Genomic DNA, 22392 nt, shown 5'->3' with positions numbered 1-22392 from the left:
AATCACTACACATAGCCTCCCCCTCTTTTTGCCCCAGTGTTATACCTGTGCAGGGTTTCCAACTAGTGTTGTGAGAACGCTGCTACTCTGTCAGCATCTGTGGCTGAGAAGATGGAGACAGACAGAGTACAAGCAGAGTTTGTTTTGTTTCAAGAGACGGTGTGAAAGCATATTGAACTTGTGTCTCACAATGGGGGCCCCCTTCCCAATTTTCCCTCGTCATTATTGAATCACTGAGGTGACTGGGATTTTGAATTCTTGTTTAGACAAATACAGTTTAGTCAAACTTAGACATTAGTGCAGTAACTCTGAGAGTTTTTTTTTCTTTAAATCAAACATAGTGTTGTTTTGGAATCTGATTTTAAAAGCTTACCTGTACAAGTGGTATCCATTTTGGTGAAGTGTTGCTTGCTGCAAAGGAGTACTGTGTGGGTGCACAGCCACTCTGAGATGTCCTACAGGAGCACAGAGGTGTTTGGGAGAGAAAAAAGGGGTGCAGTGGTTTGAGCAGGTGCGTGCCTATGCTTGAAGCTTCGTTGGAGTGGAAGGAGGGTGTCCTTGCAAATTCAGATGGGTGTGGCTTGAGAGAGTGGGGAGACTCAGCATTATTTTTGTTGAATTGTGCTCTTTTTAAAGTTTTCTGCACTCTCTGAATGTCTTTGGCTCAGCTTTGTAGTCTAGCCTCCTATGGTCACCTGGCTCATTAAGTGAGGTAATTTATTGATTCATTCTGTAATGCACAAGGGTAAAGACTCAGGTGTCCTCCTCTGAGGAGGCACCTGCTGTGTACCCCTTGAGGGAGAAGAAAATGAGAAGTTGATGAATGAGGAAAAAATTGAGTGAGAAAAAAAATTGTGGTAACTTTGGGAGTGAAGTGGAAAATAACTACTTGTCTGTGCTTTACTCTCGGTCCTGGTCTTGGTCATTCTTCTTTCCTTGACTCCCTTCTCTTTCTTTCATTTGGAGTTTTCTGGAGTGCCCAGTTATTGTGGCTCACTAGTATTCTGTGCTTGGGCTGAAAGATTTATATGACTAGAGTAGTAAGTGGTGGTGGTGAATGCCCCTGTGCCACCAGATGCCACTTAAAAACATACAGTCTAAGGAGCTGGAGAGATGGCTCAGCAGTTAAGAGTATTGGCTGATCTTCCAGAAGACCTGGGTTTGAGTCTCAGCACTCACATAGCAGCTCACAACCATAAGTTCAGCACTAGGGAATATGATGCCACTTCTGGCCTCTGAAGGCACTGCATGCATGTGGTACACAGACATATATAAAGGCAAATATCTATACACATAGGATAAAAATATGTATTGTCAGCATGCACAGGGCCTACACAGGTCTAAGCCAGATAGGGTCCCATTGCTGAGAGAGGAAGTGAACACCAGCCCCCATCTCTAACCTAGAAGCTATCTCTAATTGATAACCACTCACACAAGAAAATTAATTTTCTCATCTCATCAGTTATTATACATAGAAACAAATATTCCAGGAAACATTTTCCCTAATTAGATGAATACAACTTCCTCTTTTCTTTCATATTACTTCATGTGTCCAATATTGATGAAATCGAACACAATTCACATCCAGTCACTCTTTCTTTTTTCATTTTTCTTTCTTTCTTTTTTTTTTTTCAAGACAGAGTTTCTCTGTGTAGTTTGGTGCCTGTCCTGGATCTTTCTCTGTAGACCAGGCTGGCCTCAAACTCACAGAGATGCCTGCCTCTGCTTCCTGAGTGCTGGGATTAAAAGTGTGTGCTACCACCGCCTGGCTACATTCAGTCACTCTTAATTTTATTTATGTAAAGCATTAAGCTGTAAGAATGTGGTTTATATAAACAAATTCACTGGGAATGACTTGTTTCTGCCATGTAGAACATGTACTATAGCTAGAGGTCAGCAACAGTTCTAAGAATTCTGGTTGTCTGAAACCTACACCCTTAGACTCTGTGGGGAGGTATGGTATGCTGGTGTGATGAGGCTGGCTAAAAGGGAGACATTGAAAAATCAACTGCTTTTGCTAATGAAAAGTTAGGTGCTTGAATGATACTACAAAAGTAAGAAATGAATAGTAACAGCCAATCCCTCCTCAGTCTTTTTCTTTCCAGGCTGCCTCAAAAGGCCTTCTCTTGTCAGGGTTATAACAGGCTGCTGACTGGCAAAGGAAAAATGTAGGCACAGCCTATGCATCTTAACCAGAGCATAGAGGCTGGTTTTGGAGCTAACAGAAATAGCTTAACAACCATCACAATGATCTTTAGTACCTGTGTGGTGCTTTGAATGAGAAATATCTTCCATAGTTTCAGCCATTTGAACATGTGGTCCCCTGTTGCCGGTGCTGTTTGGGAGATTTAGGTGATACAGCCTTGCTGGAGGAAGTACATCACTGTGGGTGGACATTGAGACTAAGAATCCTTGTCTACTTCCAGTTTGCTCACTCGGCTTCAGGCACTTCCTGCTCCTGATGCCATGCTTGCTGTTTGGTGCCATGCCTCAATCCTGCCAACATTGACTCTTTTATCCATCTGTAACCATCTACCAAAATAAACTTTCTCTTAAGTTGCCATTGGTCATGGTGTTTTATCACAGCAACAGAACAGTACCTGACACAATGCATAAATGTGTAGAATCAGTTGAGTGGTATTTAATGACTAAATATGAAGCATGTAAAAAACTAGAAGGGAATTAATTCTGTTATATCTTACTGTAGTTTTTTCTATATAATTTATTGTAAGAAAAACTATTTTTTTTGTTTGTTTGTTTTTCGAGACAGGGTTTCTCTGTGTAGCTTTGGAGGCTGTCCTGGATCTCGCTCTGTAGACCAGGCTGGCCTCGAACTCACAGAGATCTGCCTGCCTCTGCCTCCCGAGTGCTGGGATTAAAGGCGTGCACCACCACCGCCCGGTGAAAAACTGTATATTGATAAATATTTTATGGGGCTAAATTCTATTAAGATTGGATAAAACATTGTAATGTTTCATAAAATAATTTTTAATTGAATAATGACTATCTATGCTATGTATATCTTCTTGAGAGTGCAAACAAATATGTGTATATCATACTCTTATTTTGTCTTTAAGTGTCATCTATTGAGTTTTGAGGATAGTTATGAGTATGTGGGTATTTGCCTAAGCATTCTCGATGAAGACCAAAGTTCTCTTCACAGCTCCTAGCATCTTTGTGCCTACACGGAGGCCGTGGCTAGGAGTTCCACTCTGCTAGTCTCCAATGGTGAAAGGAAAGATAACACTCAAGGTGTTGCCGCTTTGTGCCAAGCTAAGCAAAGAACTCCTTTGTACTTAAGATACAATTGTGAAATGTGAAAGATATTCTAATTTCCATTTTAGGCATCCTAGTACACTGTAGTTTATGATGTAAGATCATGGAACTGGTAAGTGACTCACTTGGTAATCACAACAAGTCTGATTCAAAAGTTGTTGCCTCAAATGTAGTAAGTATACTTCATTCCTTTATCCTATGGTGTTCTTGGGTTACATCATGGTCAACAAATATGTGCATGTGTGTGTTGTGTTTGTGTAGCTGGTGTGTGTGTTTGTCTGTGTGTGTGTGTGTGTGTGTGTTTGTCCGTGTGTGTCTGTGTACAGAGATGGTCTCAGTAGTATTGACAGTGTAAAGATCTCTGAAAAAATTTATTCTTTTAAAGCAATGAGGAAATATTGAAAGTGTTATAGGGTCAACATTTTCAGAACTCTAGCTATTAAACAACGACTTGTGTTGATTTAGAAAGTTTTTAAATGTAAAAACATAGCTGAATTTTGTTAATATCAGTGGATTTGTGCATTGTAATTTTTCCTCATCCAATCCTCTATTTTCGAGCTCTTCAGTTACATGTAAACAACAGCTTGGATTCAGAGTCAAAACTTGTAACCTGGTGCCACTCAGAAGGACCAGACATGGGTGGAACTGTCTGGGTCCTTTACAGTGACTTTATTGCTTGAGTTTTTGCTCCTTCCTCTGAAAATGCAGGTTGCAATTCTTTCTAAATGTGGGAGGATCTAGAGCTCTCCCCACATGAAAGACCTTCTCCCATGGATGACTGTTAAAAGGCAATTACATATGATTAACTGTGTAGCTCGATGTGACTTTAGAACATTTAAGGCAGATAAGGAGCTATCTTAAAGATAAGACTGAGAAGTTGAGGAATAAGTATTTTTATTTAACATGAATTAATCACATGATTTAGTGGGTTTCATGGGATATTTCCCTACATGTATCATGCACTGACCATGTCTACTGTCCTTTCTAGTCCCTCCTGTCTTCCCTGTCTCCAGTGTCCCTGGTCCCCTTTCCATATGGACTGCTTCAGGAATACATGTGTTCTCTTTGTACTGGGGCCATATTAACCTACTTTATATCACTCCAGTTTAGTATATGTGTTGCCAAAGGAAGCACTAAAATACTTTACAAACTTTAGACACTTTAAACTGTGTATCTGTAGGTGTTTAGCAAGCAGTGTCCATGGCTGGAGGTTTACCTATCACCAGAAAACATTTGAGAAGGTGTTATTGTTTACTTTCAGTCTCTGTAGGCAATGAAAGATGCAAAATAAACTCTTGAGAGCTGAGGGTCTAGCCCAAAAGTTTTGCTCTCATCAAACGCAGACTTTCTGCTTCCATGCTCTTAGAGAAATGTCTCAATTCCTTTTCTTTCTTTTCTTCAAAGTGCTTGTGAAATAATTCTCACCAGTAATGTATGTGAGTTCCAGTTGTGACTGCCTCTTGCCAGCCCATGGCAGGGCCATTTTTAAAAAAAAAATAAATGTTCTTTTATTGAAAATTGATTTGATCATATATTATATTCTGATTATAGTCCCCGCCCACACTCCTCCCAACCCCTCCTTCCTTCCATCCAGATACTCACCCTTTCTGTTACTCATTAGAAAACAAACAGGCATGTTAGGAATAGTAATAAAATAATAAAATAAGTAAAAAACAAGCAAATTGTAATATGATAAAACAACCAAACAAGAAAAAGAGCCAAAGAAAAAGAACAAGAAACACATATAGACACAGAGACCCATATATCTCCATGCACAGAATCCCATAAAAACTCCAAACTGGAAGCCATAATATAAATACAAAGGACCTGTAAGGTTAAGGGAAAAAAATTCCTGACATTATGAGACAAAGAACTCCCAAAGATGTCATTGAGTTCATTTTGTGTTGACTCTTTTTTCTTTTCTTTTAAAAAATATTCATTTATGCATTTTTAATGTTCATTGGTGTTTTCCTTGCATGTTTATCTGTGTAAGGGTGTCAGAATCCCTGGAACTGGACTTATAGACAGTTGTGAGAGGCCATGTGAATGTTGGGACTTGAACCCCCAGTCCTCTGAAAAACCAACCAGTGCTCTTAACTGCTGAGCTATCTCTCCAGCCCCTCCTCTTTTTCCTCCTCCCTCCCTCCCTCCCTCCCTTCCTTCTTCCTTCCTTCCTTTCTTTCTTTCTCTATTGTTTTTTGAAACAGGGTTTCTCTGGGTAGCCCTAACTGTCCTGGAACTCACAGAGATCTGCCTGCTTCTGCCCCCCTCTTCCGGCAAGTGTTGGGATTAAAGGTGAGTGCCACTACACCTTGTTTTCCTTTTTTTCTTGATTGGTCACTATGCCAACAAAGAGATCAGTGAATATATAAGACAAAAACCGACGTTTCATAATTATTTGGAAACTCACTAAGCCATTCTGAAAGCAATAACAACACGAAGTAGCAGTAAAATCAACCCTGGCGATCGAGGAGGATCTGACTTCGGGGGTTGGTTCCTTACGCCACCAGCGCTTCTCTTTTTCACAGTTTGCCTTATTGCACCCCACACATGTCTGTTCTTTTCTAAGGTACAAAATTTTAATTATAAAGAAGAATAAGTTCAAGAGATCTATGACATAATATGTTGAGCATAGTTAGTAGAAATATATTATATATTTGAAAATGGCTAAAAAGTAGGTATGTATGTTCTCATCATAAATGGATGAAAGGTGTGTGATGTGTTCCATATAAAATTAGCATGATGCCACAATGTACATTTATTTATACTACAAATGTACATTACATTCCAGAACATTATGCTATACACCATAAATAAATGCAATACTTTAATTTTTTCTTTTATTTATCTATTCTTTAAGAATTTTAGGGCTGGAGAGATGGCTCAGAGGTTAAGAGCACTGCTTGCTCTTCCAGAGGTCCTGAGTTCAATTCCCAGCAACCACATGGTGGCTCACAACCATCTGTAATGAGATCTCATGCCCTCTTCTGGCCTGCAGGGATATGTGCAGATAGAACACTGTATACATAATAAATAAATAAACATTAAAAAAAAAGAATAGACAGAAAAAACATTAAAAAAAGAATTTTACACACAGATACAATGTGTTTTTTGCCACTACTCTCCCCCTTCAACTTCTTCTGGAATGGCTTGATCTGGCAGCCATAGCTGCTGTGGGTTCCAGAAAGCATTCTCTCACAATAGACCTTCCTACCCTATGGCTGGCTCTTATGTTGGTGGAAGTATTAAGGCAACTCCACATAGTTAAAAGGGAGGCTTATTTTGTGGGTTAACTCACAAGTGAAGGGATAGGTTACAGGTTCCCTTACCCAGAAGAAAGAAAGGTGTAGTACAGTCCAGCAATGTTTTCTGGAGAACTTTGCTCTATCTACCTCCAGCATCCAGGATCCAGGAACCAAGACAGCTGACACATGCGGATCTCAGGTCTTAAGGACTCCCCTCTCTCTGCCCTGCCTCGTAGACATGACAGTTACCGGAAGCCTCAATGGGGGTAGTACTTCCAGGGCAAAGCTGGAACAGCTACCCACTACACTCTTACAGTCTTTCTGTTTCTCTTCTGCAATGTTCCCTGAGCCTCAGGTGAGGTGGTCTAGCATTTGTGCTCCAGCACTCTTCTGTTCCTAATTTTCTGCACTTTGACTGGTTGTGACTCTTTGTTAACATCTACCGACTACAACATATGCTTTTTTAAAACTGAAGATTTGTGGTAACCCTGCATCATAATCTACAGGTTATATATTTCCAATAACTCTAATGACCATCAGCAGTTTTTAATAATAAAGTTTTCTTTTTGGATTATGTAGCACACGCTGTCCTGGAACTCACATTGTAGGGCAAGCTGGTTTTGAAGTAGCAATCCTCCTGCCTCAGCTTCCATAGCGTTTGGATTAAAAGTGTACAGTTCTATGTTCTGCTAATGAATTGTTTTACAATTAAAGTACATGCATTGTTTTATTCATCCTGTTGCTATTACCCAAAACACAGAGAATACTACAGTATAAGCAACTTTCATATGTACCAGGAAATAAAAAAAACTTTTACACACAGATACAATGTTTGTTTATTTTCTGAGACAGGATTTCTTTGTGTAGCTTTGCACCTTTCCTGGATCTTGCTTGGTCACCCAGGCTGGCCTCGAACTCACAGAGATCCGCCTGGCTCTGTGATTAAAGGCGTGTGCCACCACCACCTGGCACAGATACAATGTGTTTTTTACTACCACTCTCCCCCTTTAACATTTGAATTTAAAAAAAATTTTGAAAAACTTTCAAGTTTTGAAAAAATTCTTCAAAAAAAGAATTTTTTTCTTTCTTTGGGTAGATGCTTTATTTTCTTCTAGATACCTAGGTTTAGAATAACTCCATTCTCAGAGACTTATATTTAATTGAGTAAAACGAGACAGCAAATGCTTTTCCTAAATAGTTAACAATTTACATATTGATGGGCACTGAATGAAGAAAATCTAGTTCCACCAACCCTTCCCCACCAATACAATGGTAAATCTGTCTCCTTGTGGTTTGCATTGTAGTTCTCTGATGTCTCATGAGCTCTTTACCTTCAGTGTGTCTTTTGACAGTTTTCAACATAAAACTTTCATATATACAAAGAAAGAAGGAAACATGCCCCCCCACACACCCCACATACACTGGCAAACATTAAGCCCAAATGCTCTTAAGGAAAATAAAACTTGAGTTTACTTAACCAAGAGTTTAACTAGATATTTAAATATGTTAAAAGATCTAAAGGGAAATACGTCTAAAGATAGAAAGGAATGTAAAATATGACTTTATTACCACAGATATGTCAGAAAGGATTAGAAAAAACACGTATTTTTTAAAAACACAAAACCCAAATGAATTTTTTTGAGGCCAGCAGTAGACTGAGCCAAAGACTGGACAGAAAACAGAAGTAGAAAACTTGAAGATTTGTCAATGGATGTTTCCTGTTTAAGTAACTGATAAGAGAAAAAAAATGAAAGAGAATGAACAGAGAGCCTCTGAGATCCTGAGACATGCCAAGTGTATCTGTGTATATGCATGGATATTGTAGGGAGAAAGAGTAAGTAAAGGGAAAGTAATTAAGAATCATAAGCTGAATATTTTCCAAATTCAATGAAAAACACTCCACTCCACATTTGAGAGGCACAATCCCTTCTCAATGGAGGAAGCTTTAACAACTACTTAGAGACTGAAGTAAAAAGAAATTCTGCACAAAGGCATCTTGAATCCAAATAAGCTTCCCTAAATGCTTAATGAGGACGCATTTACTATTAAAAAAATAAAACTCAGAAGTAAAGGGCAAGGAATGTATTGTGAGAAAATACAATTTTATTAAGCACTCATCATATCAATTACTGCCTATTTTATATAGATACTATAAAATAGTTCTAATAATTATAATAATAAATGATGGGAGAATATACAAAAAGTCATGTAAATTGTAAAGCTAGATGAATAATGTTTCGAGATTGAATAAATTTTATAATTCACGTTTATTTATTAAACATTTTACACTTTAGGGACCACTCCAGGTTTGGGCACACATTGTGATTTATTTAGTCCTTATCACAACCCTAAAGGTATTTCCATTATCCCTGTTTCAAAGGTAACCTTACTTGAAAGAGGAAGATTTCATAACTGGATCAAAGTTGAAAGCCAAGTGAGAGAACACATTCAAACACGTGTGCTTCTTCAGGCCCATGGGTGCACCCATGACCTAGAGCTTTACAGTCACTCTGAATGCCATTCTGATTTCCTTGTTTTATTTCCCCATATTGTGCCAGGAGACTATTTCAACCTTGAGATGCAGTATTCTCTTCCGAACATACCTCCTCCCCTTCCTCCTTCCCCTCCTCCCAGCAAATGACATCTCCTTCTAAAATAACAGAAGAAAATGAAATCACCTGTATGTTTAAGAGTGGTGGGCAGAACACTTTAGTGTGATGTTCAACAAGTCACATTCACCAGACTACTTCTGTTCTAGCATTTTCCCCCATGTTATGTTGTCATTAACACATCACTGATCTCTATCCACATGACTATCTAGATGACTAACCTGCACATGTATTTTTTGTCATCTTCAATCTCTGCTCAGAATTAATACTGAGCCCTTCCCTAAACGAAGCAGTCTTACAAACCGGCTCTGAATCTCCTTGGTTCTTGCTCCATAGATAATGGGATTGAGCACAGGAGGCACCAGCACATAGAGGTTAGCCAGGAAGATGTGCACATGCTTGGGAACTCGGTTGTGACCAAAGCGGTGGGTGAGGAAGGAGAAGAAAGCAGGAGTGTAGAAAACCAGAATGACACCAAGGTGAGAGCCACAGGTACTCAGAGCCTTATGCCTGGCATCTCGAGATGGAAGACGAAAGACAGCCTGGAGGATGAAGCCATAGGAGATGGCAATGAGAATTGAATCCAGGCCCACAGCCAGCAGAGCTGCAGTCAGTCCATAGACAATGTTGACAGTGATATTGGCACAGGCAAGCCTAGCAATGCCCATATGCTCACAGTATGTGTGAGCCATGACATGGTGACCACAGTAGGGCAGTCGTCTCAGCAAAAAGATGAATGGAGAGACAAGAGCCACACTACGCACTATCCCAGCAAAGACAATTTGGCCTATGACAGTATGATTGAGAATGCTTGTGTATCTTAGTGGGTTGCAGATGGCCACATATCGATCAAAGGCCATGGCAAGGAGAACTGAAGACTCCACAGCATAGATGAAATGAACACAAAACATCTGGGTTAGGCATTCACCAAAGGAAATCTCATTAGCATGGAGCCACAGAATGGCAAGTGTCTTGGGTACAGTGGTAGAGCTGAGAGCCAGGTCAGTGAGTGAGAGAAGGCAGAGGAAGAGGTACATGGGAGCATGGAGAGCACTCTCTGTCCCAATGACAAGGATGAGGGCAGCATTACCAAGCAGTGCTGTCAGATACATGACACAGAAAGGGATAGAAATCCAGATGTGGAAAGCCTCCAGCCCTGGGATCCCTGTCAGGAAGAGAGTGGCTGGGAGACTGTCACTCACATTAGAGGATGACATCCTTGACAGAAGAAGGGCTCAACCCAAGGTGAAATTGTACACCAGTCCTGTAGCATCAGGTATGTAGCTGATTCACCTAAAATAATGGCTTTTATATGAAAAATTGTTTTTAAACAGAAAATATTCATTTCTACTAACCAGATTGAGCATCTGAGAAGATGCTGTCATACATAATAGGTTTTTCTTTTTGTGCTCATCATTGGTGGTGTGCATTTAAAATAAAACCCCAAGCATCAAACTGAATGTTTATTTGTCTGATCAGCTTAACACACTTTGATCTATTTTCCACCACTTCTCCCACATGCTTTGCTTCTTTTCTGCACACATAGCTAGGGACATTGCTTGTTTCTTTTTTCAGTTTATATCACAAGCCCAGGCAACTGTCTTTTCCTTTTTTTTGTTTTTTATTCTTCTCAGATTTTTGAAGTTCCCTTTCTTACCTGGTTCTTAGTCAGCTTTTAATTTTATTTTATCTACTACATCTTAAAAATTGTACTGTGTTGAAATTGTCTTTATTGGGTTCTGATCTCAACCTTTTCATCGACACTGTTGATACCTAGATCAGTTTCACTAAAACAATTAACTGGCAATTCACAGTAACACAGCATTGCCCATTTGGCTCAGTACCTCCATGCTTTAGTACCTCTGTGTCTGAAAATATCTACCTAATTATATGTCTAATAGCTTGTTTTTATGTCTTAAGTGTTAGCCAACCTGAATATCTCCATCTGCTTGAGGAATATCCATAGTAATTTAAGTATGAAATACATCACACATGTTGGATGCGGCTATAGCACTCCCAACTATTTCAAAGGCAATGCATGGCTCTGCAAACCCACCAGGGCAATGGCTAGATGTGATGACCAGGTAGCATACCAAATGCTAATACCATAAGATGTAGAGATGGTGAATAAGCCCGGTGTTGCCAGCAACAAAGGTATCCTAAAGAATGAGATGTTTTTGTTGCAGAAGGATAGTGTGTTTTGTATGTATCTTCCTTCAGTGACACATCATATACCCCCAGATATCTTTTTGTTGAGTATCAAGAAATTTGAACCTTAATTCGGATATGTGAATTTTGTATGGCTATTTTCAAATCTCTCTGTCATCCTGGCATATACAGCAGTGGAACCCCAACCTCAGCTCATCTACCCTTTGATTTTATATACCAGGTGAACCTTACAACCTTGCTGAGGTTTTTAATTCTTTCTGAATTGAGAGTGATACCATTTGGTTTGCCTATCTCATACAGCCTTTTCACATTGAAGAAAATAGTTGAATAACGGGTTAAAAGTTTTAACCCCAGATCAATGCTTGCAGCCCCTCCCGTCAGGCAGCACTGTGGGATCTCTGCTATGCTGCCTGCCCATTTTTCTGAGACAGGAGGCAAGAAAGTGTCTCCTCCTGCTCCTCCTGCTCCTCTCCTCCTCCTCCTCCTCCTCCTCCTCCTCCTCCTCCTCCTCCTCTCCTCCTCCTCTTCTTTTAAAAACTTCTTTTTAGCTCTCTTTTTGGATACTGGCCAAAGGCTAAACATAGCTTCCCCAGAACTTTGGGCTTTTTCACTCTTTCTCTGAAGCCACCCTCTTCTTGTGCCTTAAGGCAGCTCATTGACATTCACTACAAAAGACATGGCTTTCTCTCCATCTTTCCTCCATCTCCCTCTGGCAAATGCTTATACTGACAGCTTGCCTAATCTGCTGTTTTTCTCTTAAGCTCAAATAAAATTATCCTCAAACCTAAAAAAAAAAATTGAATGGTAGAAGTAGCATCTTCCAGCTCCTTGCTCAGAACAGTGACCAGAGTGGTGGAGTTTAAGCATTAATCTTACCTTGATTTCAGCAGGTCCAAGCTCACAGACATGAAGTGTTGAGATGCAGAGCCCAGCACTGTCAGAATTGCAATCAGCTCTCTGGATTCAAATTTTAGCATTTCACTTCATTTAACTGTTGATGGTCAGCACTCAGATACCAATGTTCTTCTCACATGGTACTCTGTATAATATCTGTATCTATTTCTGAAATCACTCACTGTTTTAAAGAGACAGATAAAAGGGGAGAGAAAGAGAGAGAGAGAGAGAGAGAGAGAGAGAGAGAGAGAGAGAGAGAGAAAGCGAGCGAGCTTATTTGTCAGAAGATTTTCTCTGATAACCACAATTCCTAGGGGAAAAACACTTGGACAGTGGAAACCAGAGGCCTGGTCTTTTGGCAATGTTTTCCTTTTAGCTTATTGTTGTCCCAAGAGAATACTTCACATGGTAATTGGAAGGAGGATGCTCTTCCATGAGTGAAAATGGATGGAGACTCAGGAATGGTGGAGTACAGATAAATCTATATTCCAGGGGAAATTTGGAAACAGATACTGAGTTGCAGTAGCAGTGTACTCTGAATGGGGGCATGCTTCTGAAGTGGTTCGATGCAGCCTTGCTATGAGTCACTATGAGTTTTGTCCCTTGATTCTTTTTAGATCTTAGCAACTGAACCCTGACTTCTTTCTTTGAACAACCATTTTTAGAGATGCTAATACTAAGGGCATACCTATCATAGACTGGCATGTGTAGGCTTTAGCTGTGGTGGGTGGTCATGTGATTTTGAGTCTTGTGAGGTATGAGCAGCAGAACAGCCATGTGTATAGGCAATGTGTAGGTTCACATGATGGTGTGTTTTTGGACATGAAAGGTGACTGTGTAATCTGGATATAACTGTCTATCCATTCTAGGTTTTGTAAGCTCAGGGACTGTGTTTGGTAAAGCTCTGAATTCCTTCCTTTTTTGTTCAAAGCATGGAGTTTCACATAGACTGGGATGCGCTCAAGTTTAAAATGAGCCCAGGTTAGCTGGTTCTGTGGGATTTCTTGTGGTGCCCTTGACACCACTAGGTTCTACAATTTTTCCTCCCCATCTTCTGCAGGCTTCCCAATATGTATGCTTATTTTCTCAACTCTTTCCCTCTCTTCTCTCCTTTTCTCTATAATGGTGTTGGTGTCACTGAATTTCCTATGTACTATATGCTATGGTTTCTATGGACACAGGTCATCTCTAAGGCCATGTGTCAAGGAATGATCATGGACATGTGCATGCTCCCTGACCATTAGCACAAAATATACCTTAAAATTACTAATATTTTCAGAAACATGGCAGTAGAGTATTGAACCAAGTTCAAGGCTCTTTTCAGTGCAGGACCCTTTGTAGTTTCAGGCATAGGTGTGAGCCATGTTGGTACTCTGGCCAGATCTTCTCATATTTCTGATATTGTATCAATAAAGGCAACACCTAATGTCTCACAAATGATTCCACAGATTTTTAAGGAGGAAATAGATTCCTTAGTATAGTTTCCCCTTCAGTTCAAATATAATCAGTGGTAATGAATCATGAAAGGGTTAGATTTAGTTTTTTCACTTTCTTCTTCTTTTTTATTTATTCTTTGTGTCTTTCACATCAATCCTACTAGTCCTATCCATCTCCCCCTGTGGGTATTGTGTTCCCTGAAATATTGTGTGTTCCCCGAAATAAACATATCTGGGGTCAGAGAACAGACAGCCACTAGAACAGAGCCAGAAATGGTGGCTAGAAAATGGGAAGAGTAAGCCATAACAGAAGTTGGGCAGTGGTGGTACACACCTTTAATCCCAGCACTTGGGAGGCAGAGCTAGCTAGATCTCTGAGTTCAAGGCCACTTTAGAAACAGCTAAGCATGGTGACCCATGCCTTTAATCCCAGGGAGTGGGGGCAGAAAGAAAAAGGTATATAAGGCGTGAGGACCAGGAACTAGAGAGGAAAAAGCATGTAGTTAGTTAAGCTTTGGAGCAACACAGTTCAGCTGAGATTCATGTGGAGGAGGACTCAGAAGCTTCCATCCTGAGGAAACAGGATCACCTGAGGAACTAGCAAGGTGAGATAGCTGTGGCTTGTTCTGTGTCTCTGATCTTCCAGCATTCACCCCAATACCTGGCCTCGGGTTTGAGTTTTATTAACAAGACTCTTTAAGATTCCTACTACATCTGGCGCTCAACGTTCGTGGTATGAATTCATGAAAAAGCCTCTTGCCTGTGGCCTTGTGAACCCTAGCTCAGGCCCCAGCTACACTCAGCCAGCTGTGGTGGCAAATGCTGGTAGGATTTACTGAAGAAGGCAGAGGCAGGAGGATCCCGAATTGAGGCCGACCTAGGAGAAGCTTCGGCCGGGGCCTAGACACAAACAGTGTCGGTGGGACCATGGAGGCAGTGACTGCTGCTTCGAGTTGCCGGCTGCTTCTCATCGTGTTGGTGACTTTGGTGATGCTGCTACCTGGAACAAAGAATTTACTGCTGCTTGTTCAGAGAAGAATTGCCAGGACCAGCATGTTAGAAGAAAGCATCGGCAAAGGTCAGTTTGGAAAAGGTTGGCAAGAGAAATGCTGGGGAGAAATTGCTGTGAAGATTTTCTCTTCTAGGGAAGAATGTTCATGGTTCCGAAAGACAGACAGACATGAGATTGTGATTGCTCCAAACCACAGAGAAAGCACCAAAAAAAAAAAAAAAAAAATCTAAAGGGAACCATGATCATGCCTAACAGTGACTTTGAAATCTTCAAAAGGATGATGGGACTCCACAATTATGATGCCACATGGACTATGGTAAAGCCATTAACACCATGGGAAGATCGACTCTGGACTACAAACTGCTCAGGACAATTTCGAGATGACTGGCTGAGATGATCCAGCCTGACAGACTACCTGAACAAGGACTTGAAACAAGCCCTGCACTTTCTCACTATGCAGCAGCTGCACAAATGATACAGGACTTGACAATTAACCCAAAAAATTTCTTTTCAGGATCCTCTAAAGATGGAAGTAATTTTAAGAAGACGACGCCCACATCCCCAAAAGGTGGGATGGGAGGTTTTCGGTCGTTTAATGAGTTTTGGATATTGTCATTGTTTATGATGATTGGTTACAAGTTGTTAATTGTTAATGGTCAGGAAAAAAGCTGAACATGAAGATTAGATTCAGAGGTTTTGTTAAAAAAAAAAAGAAAAGGAAAAAGAGAAAATAGATATGAGGTAGATCACTGAATCTACCCTGAGAAAAAAGACAAAGAAATAATAGGATAAATGGGTAGATCACTGAATCTACTCTAAAAAGAAAAGGAGAAGATATAAAAATGACAAAAGGTAGACTACTAAATCTATTATGAAAAGAAAAGATAGGATAAGTAATGAAAAATTTTTGTCTGAGTTTTATCAAATGTTACTGGACTGGACATTATTATAGATAATGGAGTTTTTCACCTGAATCTGTCAAATGTTGACGGACCAGACATCATTAATGTAATCTTGACTGTGTATATTGTATATACTTATTGGATATGATTTTTCTTGTATTAGTTATAACCTTTTAAAATTTTAGACAAAAACGGGAAATGTGGGTATTGTGTTCCCTGAAATATTGTGTGTTCCCCGAAATAAACGTATCTGGGGTCAGAGAACAGACAGCCACTAGAACAGAGCCAGAAATGGTGGCTAGAAAATGGGAAGAGTAAGCCATAACAGAAGTTGGGCAGTGGTGGTACACACCTTTAATCCCAGCACTTGGGAGGCAGAGCTAGCTAGATCTCTGAGTTCAAGGCCACTTTAGAAACAGCTAAGCATGGTGACCCATGCCTTTAATCCCAGGGAGTGGGGGCAGAAAGAAAAAGGTATATAAGGCGTGAGGACCAGGAACTAGAGAGGAAAAAGCATGTAGTTAGTTAAGCTTTGGAACAACACAGTTCAGCTGAGATTCATGTGGAGGAGGACTCAGAAGCTTCCATCCTGAGGAAACAGGATCACCTGAGGAACTAGCAAGGTGAGATAGCTGTGGCTTGTTCTGTGTCTCTGATCTTCCAGCATTCACCCCAATACCTGGCCTCGGGTTTGAGTTTTATTAACAAGAATCTTTAAGATTCCTACTATATCCCCCTCCCCCAGAATAAAGCAAAATAAAATTTAAGAGAAAAAAAGGAAGAAAAGAAAAAGAAAATCTCATCATGGAAGCTGTGGTGTGACACAGTGAGTCATGCAGTTAGCCCTTTATCTATACGTTTTTACATGCAGGCATTCATAACAAAGAATCATTGGTTTGGTTTAAGGCCCTTGGTCTCTGCTATACCATCAACCGTTGGTTCTCACTGTCACTCTTACTGGATATCCTGTTACTGCCCTATGTCATGGAGATCCTGCAGCCCTGGATCTGAAGGATTGACTCCTCCACCTTCCCATGCTTCAGCAGATCACAGATGGGGTGGATGTTGGAGTGGGCCAACATATAACCCTGGTTCTGGGACTGGGTAGTTGCAGGCTTGGTCAGCCTGCCAGCTCTTCCCTGTCCTCACCACCAGGGTGAACTCTCCAGCACTGCCCTGGCTAGTTCACCCCTTGCGTCTATGGCAGGCCCAGTTCTCCTGCTTTTGGTGTCCTTAGGATTGGTTCTCACATACCTACACCTTCTGGGCCAGCTCTACTGTGTGACCCAGGTGAGGTGTAAGGCCTGCTCTCCCAAGAGCTGCAGTGGATGAGGGGTAGGGGCGGCTCTCCCACTCTTACGACCTCAGGATCAGCTCTTCTACTTGCCTCTTCCCCTGCCCATGCCACCACAGGACAGATGAGTAATGAGGGCAGCTCGCCCATACTGACAACATTGGGCCTGGCTCACCCACACCTCTGCCAACAGGGTCAGCTCCACTGTGCTGCCCAGGCGAGGTGCAGGACCCACTTTTCTGAGTGCTGCAGCTGGTAAGGGGGAGAGTTAGCTTGTTATTCTTAATTTTTCAACAGTTACACTCTAAGAACTGCCTTTTAAATATAAACAACTTAGAGGAGAGTGGAGAATGTTTGCAATGTTGTCAACAATGCTGTAAGCATAGGGGGTGATTTCTGAGATCAGCTTCTGCTCTTAGCAAGATTAACTTGTTTTCACATGACTGGACGCTTGTAGCCAAGTTTAATTCTAATTCTAATAATAATTCTAATGAAACATCCTAAAGGCCGTTTGTTTTTATACCAGGGATCGTTTATCTGGAAGTTTAGGCTTTGTTTCTCTATCGAATTACCTTCTTCCAATCTTGTCTGGATAAATCTTCCCATCCAGCCTCCATTCATTATGGAGTCAGTAAAAAACAAGAAAGAGACAATGATTTTTATGTCTATTTCCTATCAGCATGCAATTGCTTTGGCCTTCCAATCTCTTCGTGGCCACCCAGGGTTAAGAGAAAGGAGCCTAAGCTCTATAAAAGTGTATTTATAAACTACCACAGCCTATTTCTCATGAACATCAAACTTTTGTTCTGACAGTGTAGCTCAGGTCAAACTTCAAGTCAGAAGAGAAGTAGAAACCATGCTTTATTTAAACCCTAGAGAGCCTCCAAATGAAAAACTCTCATTAGAAATACAGTGATTTTGGCCGGGTGGTGGGGGCACATGCCTGTAATCCCAGCACTCGGGAGGCAGAGGCAGGTGGATCTCTGTGAGTTCGAGGCCAGCCTGGTCTACAGAGCTAGTCCAGGACAGGCTCCAAAGCTACAGAGAAACCCTGTCACGAAAAACCAAAAAAAAAAAAAAAAAAAAAAAAAAACCCAAAAAAAAAAAATAAATAAATACAGTGGTTTTCTACAAGTATTCACCTACCATTTAATATGGCCTATTAATGTCTGCAGTGTTTTGGGGTAGTTGGGGGTCTCAGAATTCTTGATTGAGATCCACCCCCAAATGCACATTTTGAATTTCAGCTCACTGTGTTTAGAGAAGAGAAAATGTTACCCAGTAACATGTGTGGACTTTGTTGGATAGACAAAATAGACTCTTGCAAAATGACTGTTACTTAAAAATGTTATTATATAGTTGCTCCAAAACAAGCACCTGATAGGGCTGGAGAGATGGCTCAGCAGTTAAGAGTGTGTGCTGTTCTTGCTAAAGAGCTGGATTCAGTTCCTAGGCTCCATGTGCAGCTGCTCCCAACCGCCTGTAATCCTTATTCCAGGAAATCATACACCTTCTTCCATCCTCTGCAGGCACCACCTGGTGAACATAAACTCACTCAGGCATGCATATATTATATAAAAACAAACAATCTGAATACCTACAACCAAGGGGGAAATTAGCCTGTTTAAAATTTATATGTGATATATGTTTCATAGTCAGTGACTTATGTCTGAATAGGGCAGAAATACTATAGTGTAATAAAAACTATAAACAGTTTTTGATATGTGCTTTTTATTTTGTTCTGTTTTATAAGAATGATAAGCTCCAGAAAATATCTCTGACTCTATCTCTCTCCCTATCCTCCCAGCCTCTCTTTTACACACACACACACACACACACACACACACACACACACACACACTTAGCATATGGTTTATCTGGCTGGCTATTTGACTGACTGTTGTCTGTTTGTGGAAGCAGGGCACCAGTGAAGAGTCCAACAGCTGTCATTTAAAAAGAAATTTCCCCATATTGCTCCCAATATTTTTGCTTAGTTACAGAAAATTAAACATCAAAGGAACACTTACAATAAGACTTATTATTAAAATTAATGTTAATTTCATTAACACTTAATTTTTTTTAGCATTGCTTATACCTGCCCAGCACCGTGGAAAGATAGGGGCCCCCTTCATCTCTTTTATAATGACAGTATTAAGAAGTGAGAATGAGATAGCATCTTTTACCCCAATTAGGGTGATTGATTTTTTTGTTTTGTTTTTGGTTTTTCGAGACAGTGTTTCCCTGTGTAGCTTTGCGCCTTTCCTGGAACTCACTTGGTAGCCCAGGCTGGCCTTGAACTCACAGAGATCCGCCTGCCTCTGCTTCCCAAGTGCTGGGATTAAAGGTGTGTGCCGCCGCCGCCGCCGCCGCCGCCGCCGCCGCCGCCGCCACCATCATCACCCGGCTGATTTTTGTTCTTTAACAAAATAAATCCCCTGGCCTGATAAGACAAGCCCACAGTGATTTCTTGTCACAAACATCTTGAGAGTAAACAAACACTTTCTGGTTAAATTTAAACCCCATTCCAAAAGATGAAACCCATATCTGGCACCGTTATCAGGCTAAGAACTTGTGACTAGACATGTTATATGTCCTACAGGAGAAACTATTACTATTTTCCTGCTTAAATAAACATAGTATTGAATGTAGTTTTAAAGACATCATTATGTCCATAGATCAGTGCATTGCTCAATTTTCATCAGAAAAGTAGATGGTGATTAATACAGAGATCCACAACTAGCCAGAGTGCAGAGAATAAGAGATAGCAGAATGTTCTGCCCTGAAGAGAACATACATATGTATCTATCTATCTCCCAAGGCTCAGAGATCTACTGTAGAAAAGGGTGTGGAAAGAGTGCTAGAGACAGAGGTGGGAGATGACTTTCTAGACACAGCAGGGCAGCTGCAAATATAAACTCACAAAAGTTGGAACAGCATATAAAAATCTGTATAAGCCCAGACTGGACCAAGTCTCAGTATTTTGGAAGTTGGGCACAAAATCCTATGCCTAGCCATGGAGCTACTGGCAATTGTTAGCTGCTGGGGAAGAGAGACAGTTTTCTCTATGAGGGTAGCCTTAAGCTTTGGTGAAGCTCAGAGGAGACTGAACACACAAGGCATCACTGATAAAAGTTTGTTTCTATTGCCTATAAGATTATCTAGACCTACAGTAGAGCTTCTGCTCCTCACTTGGGAAGGGGTTTGAGAGTTGGAACTAGGCTTGGGGGAAGGGCTCTGTCTAGCTGGAGGTGAGGAAGAATACATTATATTTGTATATCATCATTTACTAGTGTTGGGCTCCTTGGTACTCAGACTCTGATCGGACACATTGTTTTTAGGACCCAGAAGTTGTGAGGAAATATAACAGGTGCATGTAAGCTCTGTTTTACCTGGAGAAGAAAAACTTTGGTCATGGTCTCTGAACAGAGCTCTCAAATACCTAAGGGAATAGATGGCAGGTGGTAAACAGCAGAGTCCTGTGGTGAAGAACCTATTCCCAACAGTGTTTGGCTGAAGAATATTAGGTCTTGCTGTAGGCCCTCAATTGCTCAGAGCTTGAGAGGTGGCTCCTGAGAAATTTGGCATGAATATGGGTTCTTGCATATCTTTTATCAGGCCTGAGGTGAGTATAGCACATGATACCAGGAGCATAAGGCAGGCTGAGGTCTCGCCTTGCAGCTGTTTGTGATTTAGTTAGTCTTTCTCTTAATCTTTATTTTCAGTGTTGCTCTTGCTGTTTTCCTAATCTTGCTTCTCCATCTTGCATCCTGTATCTTGCATTTCCTCACTTGACCTTTTCCCTTTTCATATTGTTTCCTCTTTAAACAAAAGCAAAAACGTTTTTGCTGGGTGGTGGCACACACCTTTAATCTCAGCACTTGGGAGTCAGATGCTGGCAGATCTCAGCGAGTTTGAGGCCAGGCTGGTCTTCAGAATGAGTTCCAGGACAGCCAGGGCTACACCTGTCTTGAAACCCTGTCTCGAAAAACCAAACACCACTACCAAACAAATAAACAAACAACAAACAAACCAAACCATTTGATTTCAGTCTTTCCTCTTCTTTTCCATTATTGTCTTTCTAACTTTTTATCACTTCTTTCTTCCCCTGTCCCTTTTTGTTCCTTGGTGTAAATACCCGGAAAATTACAAAGAAACGAAAAGACACTAGTGTCAGCAGGGCCGTGGGGGCTGCTTCATCTTCTCTGGTTGCAACAGGAACAGATGTGAGTGCTACTCTTGTGCAGAAATAGCTTTTTCTTTCTTTTCTTTCTTTCTTCCTTCCCTCCTTCCTTCCTTTCTTTCTTTCTTTCTTTTTTTTTGTTTTTTGTTTTTGTTTTTTGAGACAGGGGTTCTCTGTGTAGCTTTGCACCTTTCCTGGAACTCACTTTGGAGACCAAGCTGGCCTCAAACTCACAGAGATCCACCTGCTTCTGCCTCTTGAGTGCTGGGATTAAAGGCGTGTGCCACCACCCCAGCTAGCTTTTTCTTAAGACAATTTTAGATTTCCTTGAAGTGGAATGTATTCCATGGTGGAATGAGACTAGGGTGTATAAGAAGTCTGTTCACCTTTGGACAGTCTCCCCTAAAATCAGTAGTGCTCTTTCTTTGCATGGTGCAGTCAGGGGTTCATTATACTCTAAAGATTTCTCCAAGTATTTCTGTTCTGTCATTCCTACCTCTTCAAAACTAATGCTGTTTCCCAGCAAACTCATCCTTCCTTGGGATTCTTTCTCAAACTCTTGTCCCCCAACAGGTAATTTCCTCCTGATATCTAGGATTAGTATTACCTGTTATAATGCTTAACTTCTGCCACAGAGAACTATATTTCCTGAGGGTTGTATAAAGTAGTAAATATGGAAACAGTATGCTATTCAATGATGGATATGTGTGTTAGTGATTATTTGTGAGACACAGAAATTGATCTGGCCTCCAAACTCTGAAGTCACTTTTTACTAGGCATTAAAAGTTTGTAGGCTTGCCATAGAAATGTTATAAAGATTGTTAAATGCAGTTTCTTTCTCAAATGGATGATATTTTCTCCTAAAACACATATGGGAGAGAAAAGAAGAAAGATTTAAAGTAATGTCTCTCTTTTTCCACATCTTCTCACTGGGCTGGTGTAAGGTAGCATTTCTTATCTCTTACACCTGGGAAAATTTGACATTCTAATAAAGGAACAGCAATGGTATGTTATGAATATGAAAGCATGCGACTTTAAAAAATCAATTTATAGGAAAAAACCTGGAGATTGAAGTTGGGTTAGAATGGAAGTTCTAGCCATGTAGCTTCTTTATCAAGAAACCAGGGTAGTTTACTTCCTTTACTTGGATACATGTTCCTTATTTTTCAGAATGGATGTTTAATTTCCTATAGATCATCTTAGGTCACGGTTATGAAGTCTGAGGCATATGGAAGTGGTTGCCTGAATGACCATAAAGACCATATCCAGGAAGCTACTAAGAAACTGAATGAGATGGTCAACTCCCTTGAAAAGATTTCCAATTCAGTCTTCTGAAAGAGCCTGAGAAAGAAGCTTCTTCCCATAGGTAGAGTTT

General features: G+C 40.6%; 1 protein-coding gene across 1 annotated transcript; it reads right to left on the bottom strand.

The window, feature by feature from the left end:
- Positions 1 to 9375: 9375 nt before the first annotated feature.
- Positions 9376 to 10353, bottom strand: LOC118576767 (olfactory receptor 52D1-like). Its single transcript, XM_036176990.1, has one exon. The coding sequence runs from the start codon at positions 10345 to 10347 to the stop codon at positions 9376 to 9378; it is 972 nt and encodes a 323-aa protein (XP_036032883.1). The 5' UTR covers positions 10348 to 10353.
- Between the last annotated feature and the right edge of the window lie 12039 nt (positions 10354 to 22392).

The sequence above is a fragment of the Onychomys torridus genome, chromosome 1, assembly GCF_903995425.1.
Source record: "Onychomys torridus chromosome 1, mOncTor1.1, whole genome shotgun sequence".
Lineage (NCBI taxonomy): Eukaryota > Metazoa > Chordata > Mammalia > Rodentia > Cricetidae > Onychomys > Onychomys torridus.
The sequence above is the reverse complement of the archived record's forward strand: the minus strand, read 5'-3'. Positions and strand labels throughout refer to the sequence as shown.